General features: G+C 41.3%; 1 protein-coding gene across 10 annotated transcripts in view; it reads right to left on the reverse strand.

The window, feature by feature from the left end:
• GPATCH2L (G-patch domain containing 2 like) overlaps positions 1–18,091 on the reverse strand; it is a 37,716-nt gene that overhangs the window by 12,175 nt on the left and 7,450 nt on the right. For 5 of the 10 annotated variants that reach the window (XM_028719140.2, XM_028719129.2, XM_028719110.2 and 2 more), the window contains exons 3-9: positions 15,687–15,751; positions 13,790–13,966; positions 12,647–12,726; positions 8,666–8,733; positions 7,909–7,948; positions 5,603–5,688; positions 161–258 (exon numbers count right to left, since the gene is read on the reverse strand). In XM_028719140.2, coding sequence (XP_028574973.2) covers positions 161–258; positions 5,603–5,688; positions 7,909–7,948; positions 8,666–8,733; positions 12,647–12,726; positions 13,790–13,966; positions 15,687–15,751 — 614 coding nt within the window. Of the gene's footprint in view, positions 1–160; positions 259–5,602; positions 5,689–7,908; positions 7,949–8,665; positions 8,734–12,646; positions 12,727–13,789; positions 13,967–15,686; positions 15,752–18,091 lie in introns of those variants that run through there. The other 5 variants (XR_003705332.2, XR_003705331.2, XR_003705329.2 and 2 more) reach the window with 3 other exon arrangements.

An 18,091-nucleotide genomic window follows, 5' to 3' on the forward strand; every position in this document is an offset into this window, starting at 1 on the left:
GCAATGCAAGTGATACAACCCTGCCCTGGGAAGCCCCCGTATCTCACAGGGGAACAGCTGAAAGGGCAGATCTTTCTTAAAATTCAGGTGTTTTCCTGCTCCTTCAAAACAGTAGCCCCCTAAATCATTAACCATTTATACTGAGGTTTAGCCAATTTACCTGAAGTTGGGCTGGAAAGGGAGGCTGTTGCCATTACAGGCTTCCTCTTCCTCTTTATGTCCCTTGAACATGGGGGTCCGAGATGTATATTGGTCTGCCTAAAAAGGAAGAAATAAAGTATAATGATTAAAAAATTAAGGCAACAAACACCATCTTGACAGTCCCTTTATTTATTATTTATTTTTTAAGTACCAATTGCAGGGCCACCACCAAGAAGGACTTGTTTCACGCACTCACAAACCTCACTGATTTCACTGGCAGGCACATAAAGCAGGACACCATACACAGATCTTAAGGTTGATCTGCAAAGGTGGAAACTCCCAACTGCAGGTGAAGTTTTACTCTCTTGTCTAATAAGCATTAGGTTGGAACACTAGAATCATCATATTTAGGCTGGCAATAGAGCTCCCTCCACTCCCCCAGAAAAGTGAGCCTTGTTTTCCCCTATGCATAATGCAAACAAGATGGAACTAGGCATCTCAAGGAATCCTCTACAGTGGTACCCTGTTTTGAGTCCAGGATCCGTTCCGGAGCCCCGGACGCTCCACGAAAGGGATGCTCGACAAAGTGCCGCTCTGCGCATGCGCGAAGAGCAATTTAGTACTTCTGCACATGCACGAGTGGCAAACCCAGAAGTAACCCATTCTAGTACTTCCAGGTTTGCCGTGGACGTTTGCTGAAATGGACGGTCGACAGGACAGACTTTCACAGAGGTATTATTGTACATTAAACAAGCACCCTTCTTGAAATGTTTAATTGCAATTGATCTTCTGAGAGACAGCCATACAAAGCATTCCCTTTAGAACAGAAAAGTGTTTCAGTTGAAAAATATGATCCTTTGTTATTATAATATCAAACTTAGGAATTTCATGAGTTTCCTAAGAACCTCAATTTTCAGGCCTCTGTAGATAATACAGTTGAAGACTCTTGTATTTTCCCCATTTTAGAAAGCAAAATATATGGATTGTACCAATGCAAATAAGGAAATGTGCTTATTAACTGATCGCCTTGAAAATGATTAGCTCAGCTATCCTCACGCAGAAGGAAACATTCAGTAGAAGACACTTCCTATCAAGGGTATTGCTACTGTGACAGTATTCAGCTCAGCTGTTGCAGTTGTACTTAACAGTTTCCACTGCAAATACCAGATGCATAAAAGGTGCTTTTTCTAAGCCTTGAGGTACAACCTGGGGCTATTTCTGATGCCTTCAAAGGTCAAAATTAATAGTGAGAACAGAGATCCTTCTCTTCTTTGAAACACCACCAGCCAGCTGGGCACCCAATTCTGATCTGCACATCATAGGTAGAAATCACTACAAGTTGCTCATCCCATCCAGCGAACACAACATCTTTGCATGCAAGGATTAACCCATTGCACAGCACAGAAAAGGGTCCTGGTAACAAATGATAACCAATTCATTCAAAAAAAATTCACTACACATGTACTAGAGAGACTGGCAACCAGACTGGCCTATCCAAAATGTAGCCCTCCACCCTCTTCTCCAACAGTCAGCATCAGATGTGTTTATAACAAAACAACAGCATGGAACCATTGCCACACATGTTCACATTACTCACGGGCAACTTTCAACAGAGGTCTCTGTATTTCTTTTCCATTATGCTGGCCACTAGCACCCATCAGTGATTAATACACACACACACACACACACACACACACACACACACACTATGGAGCTACCTATGTTGATGCAACACCTGCATTTGGCAGCACAGCAGACACAGATAAAGAGATGGTTTGGTTGTCTACTTGGTGTCCCTCCTTAAACTACATTTGCAGTCACATACCAGAAAGATGGTGACCCAGGATGAGAAAAATGTTTTCCAAGGGCTCAGAAAGGCACCTAATGCATTACCACTGTATGCAACTCTGAATGTGGGCTTCATAATGTAGGTTGATGGTATATCATGCTGCAGTGAGATTTTCATCTGTGGCCGCCACAGTATGGGCTCTGCTTTAGCATTCTTCATGGGTTATATTTCCTCTGGCGACATGGGCCACATATTAATCCTGTCTTAACTTGAACTTGGCAGATCTCATACTGAGACCAGACTCTTAATAATACCTGGTCTTAATCAGTGGAAAGAATTGGGACAGGAGGCTTGGCTCTGCTTAGGAAATCTTGAGCTATACTGAGAAATACCATCCCATCCCAAATGGCCAACCAACCAACCACTAAGGCAATGAATGCCCTAAGCCAGGAATGAGGAAGCTCAAGCCCAAGCGCCCAATGTGACCCCTCCCCAGTCATCTAACTGACCCTTGGGACTCTCCTGACATCACTGGCCATGCTCTGTGCTTTTGCCTGCCTGAGATGTCTTTTACCGCTGGCAATGCCTTCTGCTTGCCTGGATGGAGAATTGTAACTGCCAACTTTTGCATGGGCAATATATAGCTAATGTGCACGTCTGCCCCATGTACCACTGGAATGTGGCCCCCAGAAACTTGCCCAGGCTTTAGGCTAAAAAAGCTTCCTGCTCTAAGCATTTCCAAGGAAAGCGAAGACAGGGAACCTTTATTCTGCCACCTCGATACACGGAAAGCAGTAAGTTCAACCTGCTACCTCAATGCAATTCACACTGGTACTGAGGAACATATTCTCAATGCCAACTTCTTCATGCTTTCCACTTTTAAAAAGTGCATTGTCAAACAGAAGCTACAACAGACAGGGCATGATTAGTAAATGCTTTGTGCTCTTAAAGAGCCGCAATTACAGGCATGTGGAAAGAAGGAAAGCGGTCCCTGAGATGCGCTCTCTCACATGCCTCCCAAGAAGCGGCAGGCCATTAAAATTCCATGATGAAGAATCAAAACAGCCTGGGAACAGCCAGGAGGCAATACAGCAAATTAATACACCAACTATCCCCAAGGAGGATGGCAAAAAGGGAGGGAAAGCGGGGGGGGGGGGGACTCTCGTCGCTTTGCAAAATAAAATTATACTACTAATGATAACAGAGTCACCAAACCCACCCACCCCCTCCCACACCACTTCTAATGATGGGTGTGGAATTCCCAGTGCTGCTTCTGACACTTTGAGAGAAGTCTCACCACATCACAGACAGACAGCTGAAAAGAAAGTCTTGGTATACTACAATTTATACAGCCTTTTAACTGCATCTTCCAAGGAACCCTCCATGCAGAGCCTTCTCCTTGACACCAAAAAGCCGCTCCTCGCACACCCATGGCTCTACACTCAGCAATCTGGCTGGCGGCTCTGTTTAAATGAAGCAATGGGTTACAAGACAGTGACTATGCTACCTAGATGAATTTCACCGGAAACCACTAGGGAGGTAAAGAAAACATAGGTTAAGGCAGACAGGTGAAAAAAACAAAATTTGCCTGATAACAGTGCTTCCAATTGCATAATACATTTGTGAAAGGCTTTCCGGAGGCAGACAGTGCTTATAAGAACTGGCAGTTTGAGCAGTAGGGAAATAATTTACATGGCATAGAGCTAGTATGGGCAACTGTGGCCCAAGGTGCTGCACTTTTTGAAGGATGCTTTTCTTTCTGCTACATGCCAGAATATTATATCTCTTAAGTAATACAGCCTCAATAAGCTTGGAAATTATGGGAGGAATTCACCTTGCGCTAAGCTGATCAGCTGTCATTTCAGCTTGCCTGAAGGAACAATTCCCCCACCGCTTCCCCTGAATGCTATTCCAGGGGTTCTCCAGACTGACCGCCCCTCACAAGCCAATTCTGGAAAGTGGAGTTCCTTATGCAGGTCCTCCACTGATGGGGCTAATTGATTCCCACCCATTAGCAGGGCCCACTCATAAGTTACAAGCCCCAAAACATGTTTACTTGCTCACCTAACTGCATATATACATAGATGTCCGTCATCAGATATACAAAGTAAGACCTAAAGCAGGCACAGGCAAACTCGGCCCTCCAGATATTTTTGGGACTACAACTCCCATCATCCCTGGCTAACAGGACCAGTGGTCAGGGATGATGGGAGCTGTAGTCCCAAAACATCTGGAGGGCCGAGTTTGCCTATGTCTGACCTAAAGCTTAAAAACATCACTTGGAATCAAATTAAATTCACTACCAGAAACTTGACAAGTAGCTATTTACAAGCCGAGCTCAAGGCTCATCCAAGTTTAAGCTACTGGCTTTCATCATCATAACAGAATAAGAGCTGCAGAGAATATTAAGGTTATCTAAGCAAGTTCCTGCCATAACGTAAGGTACTTCCAACCACACACCTCTACAGAGTATGTGTGCCAATGACAAAAAAATGAACAAGGTACTGAAGCAATAGGTTTAATAAACATTACAAATGGCTCAAAAAGGACAAGACAAGCTACATATTACAGTAGAATTTGCCCACCCAAGTCTGGGTTGTTAAATAATACTGAATCTTTCCATTTTAGCAATGCAAATGAAACCTTCTTGACCCTCTAGCACAGGTATGTCCAACCAGTAGGTCGTGATCTACTGGTAGATCCCCAGCTGACCCTGGTAGATCACGGGATCCTTATCGTGTACAAAAAGTTATGTGGGGAAAGCTAAAAAAAACTCTGTGCAATTCTCCCCCAAAAAGGGCACTTTCCTCCTAAAAAAAGCTCAGCAATTCTGGGCAATCCACTCACACCATGCATGCTCCTCCTCCCTCCAATGACAATGGGTAGATCACTGTCAGTTTTTTATACTGGGAGTAGATCACAGTCTCTTGGGAGTTGGATATGCCTGCTCTAGCACAAGTCCACTCCACTCAACATTTCATCACTAGTCATGACATTCTGCCAGAACTATAGAACAAGAGTGAAAACTTCAAAGATCTCTAATGAAAATTTCTTCCTAATCTCACATATCCCTCACTGAGGCACCAGATTAAATAATAAAATATCCTTCATATAATATATGTTGCCCGCTCCCATGACAATAATTTGAAGTGGCTATTTTGGATTTTTACATTTTCTACTTTTAGTTAGCATTTTCTTCAGACTCCTAGGCTAAATTGAATAATGGATAGAGCCATTCCTCACATTTAAAATTTCTTTAACCTCCCTATTCAATTATTCCCTTGCTATTATATTGAGCTTTCTGATGCACAACACAAAGTCTGCTCCTTGTCCAGGTATCAGTCATCCAAATTCATTGGCCCAGTTCACATGTAACACTAACAACATATACATAAAATCAATTCAAATTCAATACAGAAACCAAGAGAGTGTTATCATTTTAATGGGTATTTTTAATGGTATTTGCTTTATGCTGCAGCGCAGTTCTGCAGTTGTTGTAGTTTGCTGCCTTGGACTCTTGAGGAAAAGCAGGATAAAAATGTTTTAACCCAAAGAAGTAGAAAAGGAAGTAGAAAAGGAAGTCACCTATGCAATTTGTTTCTGACATGCATACTCCACAAACCAAGAGATACCATACCATTCCTCACAATGAAAGCAGAAGGTGATGGTTACCTGGCTGTGCAGTGTGCTGGTGAGCACCTTCGGTGGGAAGCATCAGCAAGAACATCCAAAGAATAGAGAGGAGATAGCGGATTGAACTGGAAAGACAAGAGAGAATTGGTTAACAACATGTGAAGTAACGTTAAGTGAATACAGACAGTTGAACTATCCTTACCCAGTCTCTCTCACATTATCTGGAGTCTTACATTCCATATGTAGGGCAATTTCTGACCCCAGGCCACACTGCTCACTCATCTGAAGGAGAAAACCAACTGGACTTTGAACACACCTAGTCAAGAAGGCAACACCTTTCTCCACTCTCAAGTAACAAAGAAAACCTCTACCAGTTAAGTCTGTGTACAGAGCTGTGTACAAAGGAGATTGACATCCACCTTCACTGCGAGATGTTTCTTTGATCATAGTCAACTTGAGAACCACCAGCATAGATGCCACTTTAGCATCACAAGATCATCTGCAAAACTCAACTGCAGAAACAAATTGTTCTTTACAGAGATGTGAGGAACTGAAGCAATCAGCTTCACCAGTACTAATGATCACAGCATACTGCATTTATTTCTCCAGAAAAAGAACAAAACTTTTACCACAACGAGAAATATTTTCTTCTAGAAGGCAAGGGAGCAGCACTTGAGGTTCTTTAAAAAAAAAACACCTAAACACTATTCAAACATTAACAGAACATATGATACAGTCCTTCTGGACCACATGGAGTGAATTAAACAGTTGGATGCTAACACACATTCTTCCTGCATGTGCAAAACTAACATGTCAATGATACAGCTGACCTCAATGGCTTCCTCCCATGTGCATGAGAAGATTTTAACATGCAACTCCCCATCAACCTATCTGTTGTAGCGTAGTCTCAGGAAGGCCCTGCTAAACAGCTGGATCAGTTCAATCACAGAGAACTTAAATAAATAGTAAGGAAAAGCACCAATAAACTACAGCATTGCAAGTTGTCAGTTTTTACCCTATTAACTATGTCTATGGAAGCCTGCAAATTCCAACCTTCTAAACAGCTGTAGTGCCTCTTACCACTTGCTCCCAACCAAACTTCAAAGAAATTCAAATTGCTAGATTGACTGGGTACTGCAAAAAAAGCACTATTTCCTTTAAAAATAGATGCCCTCTTACTTTAATTTTGAACAATATAAACATATAAGTTATCCAGTTACCGGAAGCTCACTATAAAACCCAAGGAACTTCAAAAGAATGTGAACAGCTGGTTGGAAAAAGTTTGGGCATACTGTAATCAGATTTACTTTCATATGGATTATGAGTTCAAAATGAAGTATGTCACTGCAGATTTTTATACTACACTTTTGAGCTTATTAAGATATATATTTTTTGCTATCAAATGAGGAACACAGACCTCATCTAATTGATTAAATTGTAACTGAACCAACAACAACTCTGTACATTCAGGAGTTAGTCCATTAACCTTTTACACTGGTGTAAGTTAGTTGAGGCTGCAAATTTAATTGGGAGAATTGAAGTGTAAATATTCAGTGGCTCTCCCTATTAGCAGTGGGAACCAGAACATGGAAAAACCATCTCTAAATATACTTGGAATTACCAGCTTTCTCTCTGTCTTACCAGCACAGCTAAGAAAGTACCAGCATGGCTAAATAACCACGTTAAACCAACTATCAAATGCAGTAAGACTTCTTTTGAAGACATGGAGAGAATGTTGTTGTTATTGATAATGAACAAACAATTAAAAGGGGCAGAGGGAGAAGACACTATGTTCTGGAAAATCACATGAAATTTTATTTATTCTTACATTTACATCCCACCTCTCCTTCAAGGAGCTCAAGGTGGCATTTGTTTCTCCCTCTCCTCATTTCATCCTCACAATAACCCTGTGAAATGGGTTGGGTCAGTCACTATTTCTTAGCCTAAAAATCACCAGCTGAGCTAATGGCCAAGAGGGGATTTGAACCATGGATTCTCAGATCCTAGTCTGATGCTCTAACCACTACACTTTATTGGTGGTTCAAGATGAACCGATAGAAAAATGCACCCCAAAAATGCTTTAAATAATCAGAAAGCTAGATGGAAAGGCAGCTAGAAAGAGGGAAAATGTAGGAGAAGGCCAAAGTTTTAGGCCCTAGGGCACTGTTTCATACAAGGAGTCATTGTAAAGTAAGGTCTTCCAGCATACAGTGTATGACCAAAGGAAGGTCTTTCAGCCTTGCACACAGGCTGCAAACGTGGAAGAAATTGGAGGCGATTTCATTCTTTCTAGAGACAGAAATCAAGTGAGAATATACAAGAGAAGCAAAGTACAGCCATCTTACCTGGTTGCGATCTCTCATTCCCATTGACGGCAACCAGAAACTAGAGAGATGGTAGAAGAGACGAAATTGGAGGAAGCATGAGAAAAGAATTGGAAAAAAGGAGGGGAAAACAGATGCACAGAGAAGAAAAGAAGAGAATTAAACATCCATGTAAGACAGGTGCATTAAAGACAGGTTTAAGACAAGGGGAATTAATCTAGGTATCAATGGATGAGAGAAACTCAATCCAATGGATGCCACCCTTAAATTAACAGCAAAGAGTAGGGAAACCAGCACCCCATAAATAAAAGGGCAATTTCAGGCATGCTCATCCACCCACCCACATGTGTCCAAGAGGATATACTAATTCAGAAATGTAGATAATTCATTAGTAACAGAAGCTGGCGACTACCTTGGGTACCCTCCCTACCATAGCCCAGCAGCTCAGGTACTTCTAATACTGAAGTTTCTTTTATGAGTCTATGCTGGGTTCTTGTGCATTTTGCCAATTCACACAGTGCAAGAATGAGGAAGTTGATTACATTGACAGGAGCATTGCACTGGCTTCTTTTTTTTTTTATGCACAGTGGGAAGAGGATAGGAAATGCAACAGGAATACAGAAAGGCAAGCACATAATCCCTTCTTTAAGAGATGGCTTTCTAATAAAATGGGAGGATCCTCTCTGCAAGTTAAAGAAAGGAAAAATTCTGTATTATGAGCCTCCCCCCCTCCCCCTCCCCAGACTTATAGACCTGTCAGCAGCATTCAGGTGCTTACTCTTTTTGGCAGGAATCACCAATGATGTGGCTAATCCTCTCAGTGCCCATAGCACTCATGATGGTCTCCTGAAACACAAAGTGACAGGGGGGAGAGCTGAGGCTACAATGGCAGATGACACTGGATGGCCTATTTATTTAAATCTGGGCCTGCCTCAATTGGGTTTTAAAAAGGATGCAGTAAAAGGCAGATTTTAAGAGAAGAGGAGCACACAGGTATTGGGATCTGAACCCTCCCCCAGCTAATCCCCTATAGTATGTTACCTGGACTGTCAGGGTTGGATACTGAAGAGAACCTGGCTGAGAGGGACTTCAGGAAGGTAAGCTGCAGCAGAAAGGCAAGTTTGATTCCTCTCACCGATGTGCCCCATATGCTCTTAAAACTAGGTCTCCTATCTCCATTTCTATGTGTGATTGGGGCAGACTCAGGCTTAAACGAACAGGTCTGCTGCTATCACATGAAATATGAGCCTCAGGCACTCTCCCTCCAAAAATCAGGCAGCACAGACACACATGACACACCCATAAGACAGTGCATTCTTGTTCACATGGGGTCAGAATAAATGCATTACCCTCTGAGCAATCAAGAAGTGTGACTCCAGCAGCCTTGCAAGAAGTTAACATTTGCAGGCAGCCCTTTAATGACTGGTGTTTTAATGTATTTTTAATATTTTGTTGGAAGCCGCCCAGAGTGGGGAAACGCAGCTAGATGGGTGCTATATTAATAATAATAATAATAATAATAATAAATAATAATAATAATAATTAACCTTCATGCTGATAAGAGAAAAATGTAATGGAAATTCATGTTTCCTACACTGCATAGAACTAACATGATGGATTCAGTCTGAATATTGCTGGGAGTGATTTAAGAACAGGAAACTCCTAGATAAGAACTCCTAGATAAGAACTCCTAGATGAAGAACTCCTAGATTAAGAACTCCTAGATAAAATCTCAAACATTCACATGAACATGTTAAAGTTTCATACATTCACTATCCCTATTAAAGTTATTGTGCAGAAAGTGAAGAGGATTTTATTTCCTCTTGCTTCAAGTTCCTTCTGTTTTTCTTTCATCGGCTTGCATTTTTTCTGCTCTGTTTAGGGAAGTAGGAAAGGTACGTTTAAGACCACCCGCTTTGCTCTTGGTTATTTAAAAGCTCTGACCTAAAGCCACAAGAGTCTTAATTCACTTATTTTCTGCTCCAGTTCATTAGGGTCAACAGATGCTAAAGTGCTTCAGTGGTGCTGCATGTGGGGTTTTTTTTTAAGTGTATATATGTCACATCATGTTCTACCTGTGTTAACCAGAACTACTTAACAATCTTGAGTAAATGAGCAAGTCCCAAATAAAAACTGATTAGTCTGCTCCTGTTTGTGCATGTAAAACAACAAAAACCTAGGACTGGATTAGAATATAAGAAATGTGGTCACTCATCAAAGATCAGCCCTCCGATCTGAAACATTACCCATCCCTCACAAGTGATTAATCACATGAGGCAGCTTGCAGTCATTTCTGGTACCCCCAGCCTTATTATTTCACATGAATAAAAGCAAAGGTACCCAAGACAGAGAGGGCAATGGTATGTTCTTAGTAGATAAAATAGCTTTCAGAAACTCCACTCAGTGTCCTGTAGTTGCATATACTCACAGTTCTGTGCATGAGGTTGCTTGCCACACAGAACAAATTGCCAGAAGATTGGGATCAGGATCTGATCATCAATGGGTAGCTTATGGCCAGGAACTCTGAACACTATCACATGCAAGGTTTGTGGGGAAGCAGCAGCAGGGGTGAAAGATAGGCTATTTGTTACAGTAGAGAAATTATTAACTTAAAGTGCCGTAATGTTTAAATTTACGGTTTATTACTGTGTAAATTACAAGCCGTACTTTGGGTAATTAGCAGCTCGCTGGCGGGGAGCTTTGAATGAAACTCATTATTTATTATTACAATTTAGAAGAGAATGGGGGAGGGAGAGCAGTGACCTCCACTGCAAATGACATAGATCCCTTTAAGGTGATGAAGATAAATTAAACAAGTAAATATTATTCTTATTTTGGTTCATTAGAAGTGCCTCCTAAAAGCTTAGGGCCCTAGGCTCTTACCAGTGGCCTATTCAAAGGCACTGTATTCACCACAACTAAATATGCAATTCAACAGTATTTAACTTAGCAAGATTAATAGAGCTGGGGTGTGAAAAATCTGTCAAAGACAGAGAACAAAAAAGGAAGGGACACCACCCTCCTGTACAGATGAACCAGTTAACATATAGGCTTTATGAACACAAACTCCCAATGCAGAGAACTAGATCTGGAGTTACACTGAGTGGAATTTTACTAATTCCACAAGGAGGGAGGTGAGAAGCAACTTTTGCCCATTCTCCCTTCCCTTTGTGCATCTCTCCAAATATCTGCTATGCAGGTTTGGGAGACCCTACACTCCAGTGTTGGAAGTGGTCGAAGAGGAAATTGGCTAAAATGAACACACCCTGCCTCACTCTGCCTCCAGAAGAGTCTACATCAGTCCTGTCCAAAAACACAAGGAATTATGTTTACAGAGGGAGATGCCTGGATCCAACCCACAGAGCTTCCAACTTCCACTCAGACAAGGATTAATTTTCCTTCAGCGAGAGCTCCAGGTGAGTAAACTATTTAAAGGGTCCAGCTTCCCACAACAAACTCTGCAAACTATATTCAACCAGCCCCTTAAAGTTTAGAAAGCAAAGGTTGCAGAACTCCAGCTTTACCATACAAATGCTTATGATGCATAACTCAAAACCAGAATCCCTGCAGTCAACAGCCTTTACCTTTCAGCATTTAAACACAACACACGTTCCACACTATATACCAGTGACTATGTATTACAAAGTATTACAAAATCTTCCACCCCAGCTAATAATACTGCATTTCAGGGATTCCTTCCTTGCACCTTACAACTGGCTCTTCCAGTATTGTTTTTAATATTTGGTTGGAAGCCACCCAGAGTGTCTGGGGAAACCCAGCCAGATGGGTGGGGTATAAATAATAAAGTAGTAGTAGTAGTAGTAGTAGTATACTGCACTTTTATAGCCACCACCCTCCTTTCCTCAGCACTGTCCTATTGTCTAGTTTCCTGAAGCTTATGGACTTCTTAAAATTAGCTTTACCATGACTATTTGCAAGTAGCTAAGAAGTTTTGACATATGTCAACACATGAAGCAAATTTAACTTTTCTTTGTTCTGTGATTTGGTCAAGTATTTTGTATCGATCTATCATCAAGGGTCCGAGACAGTATTTTGTCCCACGACTTTCCCCAGGAAAGCCTGCTGTTTACTGCTGAATCAGACCACATGTCAATCCAAGAAAAACCCAAAGATAAATTTGTTCCTCTTCTGAACCAGTTATAAAATAGCTCCTGAACAGGATTTCATGCTCTTTCCTGGGATAGGCATTGGGAGTGGTCTGCTTCTACCTCCTTTCCTTCTTTCCCTGCCTACCCCTGCAGGATCATGTTTCAACTTGTGTCTCCCGCTTCAAGCAGTGCACTTCTGGTTTTCTTGGAGTGCTTGCATTTGTTTATTTATTCTACTTTCTCCAGCTAAGCAATCACATAAAAACTGCAGTCAAATTATATACATGTTCCTGCTTTGGCTGGAACCATCATAACCAATCAAAGCTTTATTTTCTGTCTTTAATAATAAGTATTAAAGAATATGTATTGGAAGGGTTCCAGCTCCTAATGATTATTTTATTATCTGGTTTTCTGATTCTGTGACTCTCTGCTACAGGTGGGCAGAGTTGAAGGTGGAGACAACACAAAAAGTGGACTGGGGCAATAAAATCACAAGTAGGAACATACAACCCCGAACTGAATTGAAAACAAGTCAAAGATGGAAAATGTGGCTGGGCAAATTGTTGCATGGTCCACTTTCAGCTGCAGGTAGATCTCCTGCAAGTGATGCAGCAGTCACCAACAAATTACTATTCTCAAAAAAGCAATACCTTGCTCACCAGCCTCCTACGGCCCTTCCTGAGGTAGCGGGTAGGAACACTGGGAAGACGGTTCAAGCGGGCATGAAACCCTGGGTGGGGAGAGGAAAGAAGAAAACGCTGAAGACAGAACACTACCAAAACAAAGACCACAATAAACAGTCAGTTGTAATACAGAAACAAGAAACTAGACTGCATTCCAGTTTCCAAATCTACCTACAATATTGAGCTTGGGCATGCTGTTATGCTCTCTGTAAAAGGTAAAGGTAAAGGTACCCCTGCCCATATGGGCCAGTCTTGACAGACTCTAGGGTTGTGCGCCCATCTCACTCTATAGGCCGGGGGCCAGCGCTGTCCGCAGACACTTCTGGGTCACGTGGCCAGCATGACAAGCTGCATCTGGTGAGCCAGCACAGCACACGGAACGCCGTTTACCTTCCCGCTAGTAAGCGGTCCCTATTTATCTACTTGCACCCGGGGGTGCTTTCGAACTGCTAGGTTGGCAGGAGCTGGGACCGAGCAACAGGAGCGCACCCCACCGCGGGGATTCGAACCGCCGACCTTTCGATCGGCAAGTCCTAGGCGCTGAGGCTTTAACCCACAGCGCCACCCGCGTCCCCTATGCCCTCTGTATTTCTCTCTATTTACATAACCTATATGAAGAGTGACCATAGCCATATGGCAAGAAGGCAGCATGGGTTAAAGCACCCTCTTCTGACACTGTTGTAGTGCATGCTAGGTGAGTAGTATTCTCGCACCAAGAGCACTGAAAGTTGAAGGTACTGACCAAGCTACTTAGGATAAGAGGCATAATCATACATAGAACACCTTTCTGTAAGTCAGCCTGCATTTATCCACAATAAATTAGTATTTGCTTCTCAGCTACATGGTGAGTGACAAATTTCACACATCTATTAAGGAATCTGACTGACATACAGTGTCTGTCTGACTGCACAATGAACCTCCACTTTCACAACCTCTCTCCCCCACTCCTCCCCTTCTAGCTCCATATCATCTCCAGAGCCCCACCCCCAGCAGATTTTAGAAGCTACAAGCAGGAAAAGGAAGGAGGAGTCTGCTCACACAAAACCGGATGTTACCCGCAAGCATTTCAACTGTGTCAACTTTCTCCACAACATTTATTGAGAATCTCACCTCTCGTAGCTGGCCGAGAGGGCAGAAGGAATGTTGGATCTGAGATTTTTTCAAGGCTGGAATCCATTCGTTCCATGTCAGACTGGCGGTCAGTTCCCCATTTGGGTAGGAGGTTAGGGACCGTAAATCCTGAGACACATTCTCCCTCATAGAACCAATCGCTCTGTTCATCATCACCTAAAAGAGAAGGAAAAAGCTGATCCAACACTCCAAAAATCGACATCATTTGAACACTGTTGGTTCTCTCCAAGCTATAACAATGAAATAAGCAGCATTCAGTTGTATGAATATTCCTTGCTAGAACCATTATGTTTGCTCATGTACCTAGAACGCAGAACTTTATCCTACATGTATAACAAAATGTCTGAACATTATTGTTTGTGTTCCAAGGTGAATTTGTTCTTTATGTTTGAGCACAAGAACACGTTTAATTGTTAACTCATTGTCTATGGTAAGAAATAGTTTGTTAGCAACTGCACAGCTTTATGATACGCTCTATGTAGGGCTACCTTTAAAGGTCTCCACCCCCATCATCCTGCTCGGACACTGAGGTCTAGTGCCGAGGGCCTTCTGGTGGTTCCCTCTCTGCGAGAAGCCAAGTTACAGGGAACCAGGCAGAAGGCCTTCTCAGTAGTGGCAGCTGCCCTGAGGAACACCCTCCCACCAGATGTCAAAGAGAAAAACAACTACCAGACTTTAGAAGACATCTGAAGGCAGCCCTGTTTAGGGAAGCTTTTAATGTTTAATAGACTATTGTATTTTAATATTCTGTTGGAAGCCGCCCAAAGTGGCTGGGGAAACCCGGTCAGATGGGCAGAGTAGAAACAATAAATTATTATTCTTATTATACAACTATATATACGTTGTAAAAAAAAAATCAACCTGAATTTGAAAGCTAGAGGAAGACCCCTCAGCCTTCAAAAAACTGGGGGGGGGGGGGGAATCCAAACAAGACTCACAAAAGTGGGGGGGGGTCACATTTTCTCAAATACACACAGTATTTCAATGCTGAGACAATGCAACTGCCCCATGAGAAAACCACTGCTTTGAAGGAAGGCATAGATTTGTTGCAACAGAAGAACAATTACAAGTTTACTGAACAAAACCAAACACAAGACATAAGCATTTAGAAAAGGCATAGAGTTTTCTCTCAAGACCAATTAAGAATACATGAAACCCAATATTTTCTGGTACTCCTATTGTCTAGCACTTACCTAATTAGGACATTAACTCTGAGTAGTGGTCTTTTCTACTTCATCCTTACACATCAAAAAAGCACAGTGCTGAGAGCAGTTGGCCATTTTTTTCTAATATTCTATATTTCTCAACATGGATGCTGCTAAATATTCTCTGACAGCTTGCTAGCTCTCCAGTTTTATTATGATTTAGAAAGTAACAAAAAAGGACTGTTTTGATACTGAACAAGAGTCATGATCTAAATTAACAGAAAGTCTTGTAGCAGCTTAAAGACTAACACATTTATTATGCAATAAGCTTTAGTCTGTGATTATCATCCAAGGACCTTCTTCAAGTGCCTCCTCCATGAGAACAGGCCTTTTTGGTGGTGGTTCTTCATTTGTAGACTGCTCTCCCCAGGGAGGCTCAGCTGGATGCCTTCATTACATATCTTTAGGCACCAGACAAAAACGTTTCTCTATAACTAGGCCTTTGGCTGATTAACATTCTATGGCCCTTTAAACGTGTTGGGTGTGTGTGTTATTGCTTTGTTTTTGTTTTATTATGCACTTTGTGTTCTCATTTTGTATTCTGAAGTTGTGAACAGCCCTGTTATCTTCAGATGAAGGGCAGTATGCAAATTTAATAAATAAATAAATAAATAAATGTATAAATACTTTAAGCATAAAATTAAAGAAGAGAAACATAAGAATGTAGTTACCTTGGCGACCTTCATCATTGGTAAAAAGGCCAGTGTCACTACTGCTGCACACACTACTGGTTTCACTGAAAAGAGAACAGAGAAAATTAAGCACAAATGCAATTGATATAATCCACTTTGCAAAAACTCTTCACTGCAGGAGGGTCTCAAAGCACTTTCTAGACAGCACACAATAATGGTATTGCTTTATTCGTCTTTACAGCCTGGTTGACCCACACATGGGATGTCAGGAGACACTTAAATGAGCAGCACAGTGGTGGCCTATCAATTTAGATGAGTATCACATATGAATCTTATAAAGGGTTTTGATATACAGTAATCCTAAAAAGCAAATTAGTTTAGAGACATTGATTAATATTCCTGCAGATGCTATTTTACTAAGAAAGAAACCAGGAGAGGGTAAGCAAACAGGTGTTTCAGTTACCCAATTATGGGAGAGTAAGTGTTATTATTATTGTTATAAATTAAATTTGTATGCTGCTCTTCATCCGTACAGGAAGGGCGGTTCACAATATGAAAATACAAGATAAAAATTGTTAATGTGTGCCAATGACATCTAGCTGCTTTATACTCTATTTCTTCTTCTCCTACAGTCATAATGAAGAATATAGTGCAAACACAATGGTAATACTGTGTATTAACACCTCCACTGTCAAAAGTAGTATGTTTCTGAATACCAGTTTTCTGGGAATCACAGGTAGACAGGATGCTACTGCATTCAGGTCCTGCTTGTGTGCTTCCCACAGGCATCTGTTTGGCCACTGCAACAGGATGCTGGACTATTGGCCTGTTCCAGTGACATAACATACAATATTTTAGCCTCTCTTTCAAATGGCATCATGTCTTATAAGAAAGAATTATATGAAGCACATAAGCAGCTGCCAATTACGCCAGGCTTTCAATTTGGTCACTGCAATTCTATTAAGAGATAGTGCTCCCCTGAACACCAAAGTTCAACTTGAAAATAAGTAATACAGATATCTGTAAAATGACTGGCTTCCAAGAACACTAAATTTGTATGGGGGGATTTAATACTGGGATTAGAACAATTCAATTATTGTGGTGCATTGGGAAAGACAAGCACAAAATTCACTTGGAACGCGTTACATTTCATGATTTAAACTACAAGAAACAGCAGAGCATAACAGCAAATAAAAACCAGAAGAATCAAGAAAATAGGAGTAGTCAACATGGTGCCTTTCAGATGGTTTGGACTACAGTTCCCATCAGCCCCAGGCCGCCAGCCAACATGGTCAACTGTCAGGTTTCATGGGACTTGTAGTTCAAAACATCATGTTGGCTATCCCTGCAATAAAACCAGTTATTGTAGGCCTGGGCAAATAAAAAAGGGTCTTCACATGGTGCCAGCAAAGACATCAGACTTGACACTAGGAAAGCCCTTTCTCTGGCTGCTGCCCATCTAGCTTCAAAGTATGCATGAGTGTTGTGGGGAGACTCGGAGGGTGACATCCAGTAAAAATAATAGCCTTTGGGCAGTCTCATGCAGCAGAAAATGGTCCTTCAGGTAGCTAGATCTTAAACCATTTAATGGTTTAAAGGTAATCATCAGCATTTTCTATTTTGCCCAGAAACCAGTGAAGTTGCTTCAGGACTGATGAAATACACTCCGTTTACTAGCTTTCAAGAAGTGTTCAAAGGCAGTTCTACATACTTCCTTCAATAGTCATGGAATAAAGAATGTTGGTTCTTCAGTTATTTGGCACTGTTCAATCATGACACAATGAGCAAATAAGAAGATGTATTTGAAGAAAAATAACTGTAGGGAATGAAATTATATTCTCCTTCAGACATGCCAGCAATCTGTTACAGAATAATTAAGAGTACAAAGAAAATGAGAACAACTGATTGGGTGTTTGCAAGGCAAAGTGAATGATGATATGAGACATGTTTTATGAGCAGTGGAAACATTACAGAATTTCTCAGCCTTACAGTCATTTTGTCACGCTAACTGATGAAACTTGAATTTTAACCAGCAGATGAGTATTAGATTAGTTAACACCAAAGGGACACCATTGACAAAATCTGATGGATAAGAAGATGCAGTTGGAAAGGGGACTTACATTTCTTATAGGATAGCGGTGTATGTACAGTGATTAACTTTCTTTGCCTATTGATTTCATTAAAATGCAAAATAATTTGATTATTTCTGAAGCTCTATAGCTATTCATTGTATGTCAAGCAAACAATTCCCAGTACCAAACAAACACTTAGACAATACCCTGTCAACTATTCTGCTTTCTTTCACTTTCATAAAGTATTATTTCACAAAATGAATCTAAAAGATATAATCAGGAGCCTCTCAGGATATTATCCAATGAAATAGTCCCATTTGCACAACAGAATTTCCCCTACATCTTCCTCTCCCCATCCACCCCCTAATCTGC

This window comes from Podarcis muralis, chromosome 1 (assembly GCF_964188315.1).
Source record: "Podarcis muralis chromosome 1, rPodMur119.hap1.1, whole genome shotgun sequence".
Classification (NCBI taxonomy): Eukaryota; Metazoa; Chordata; class Lepidosauria; order Squamata; family Lacertidae; genus Podarcis; species Podarcis muralis.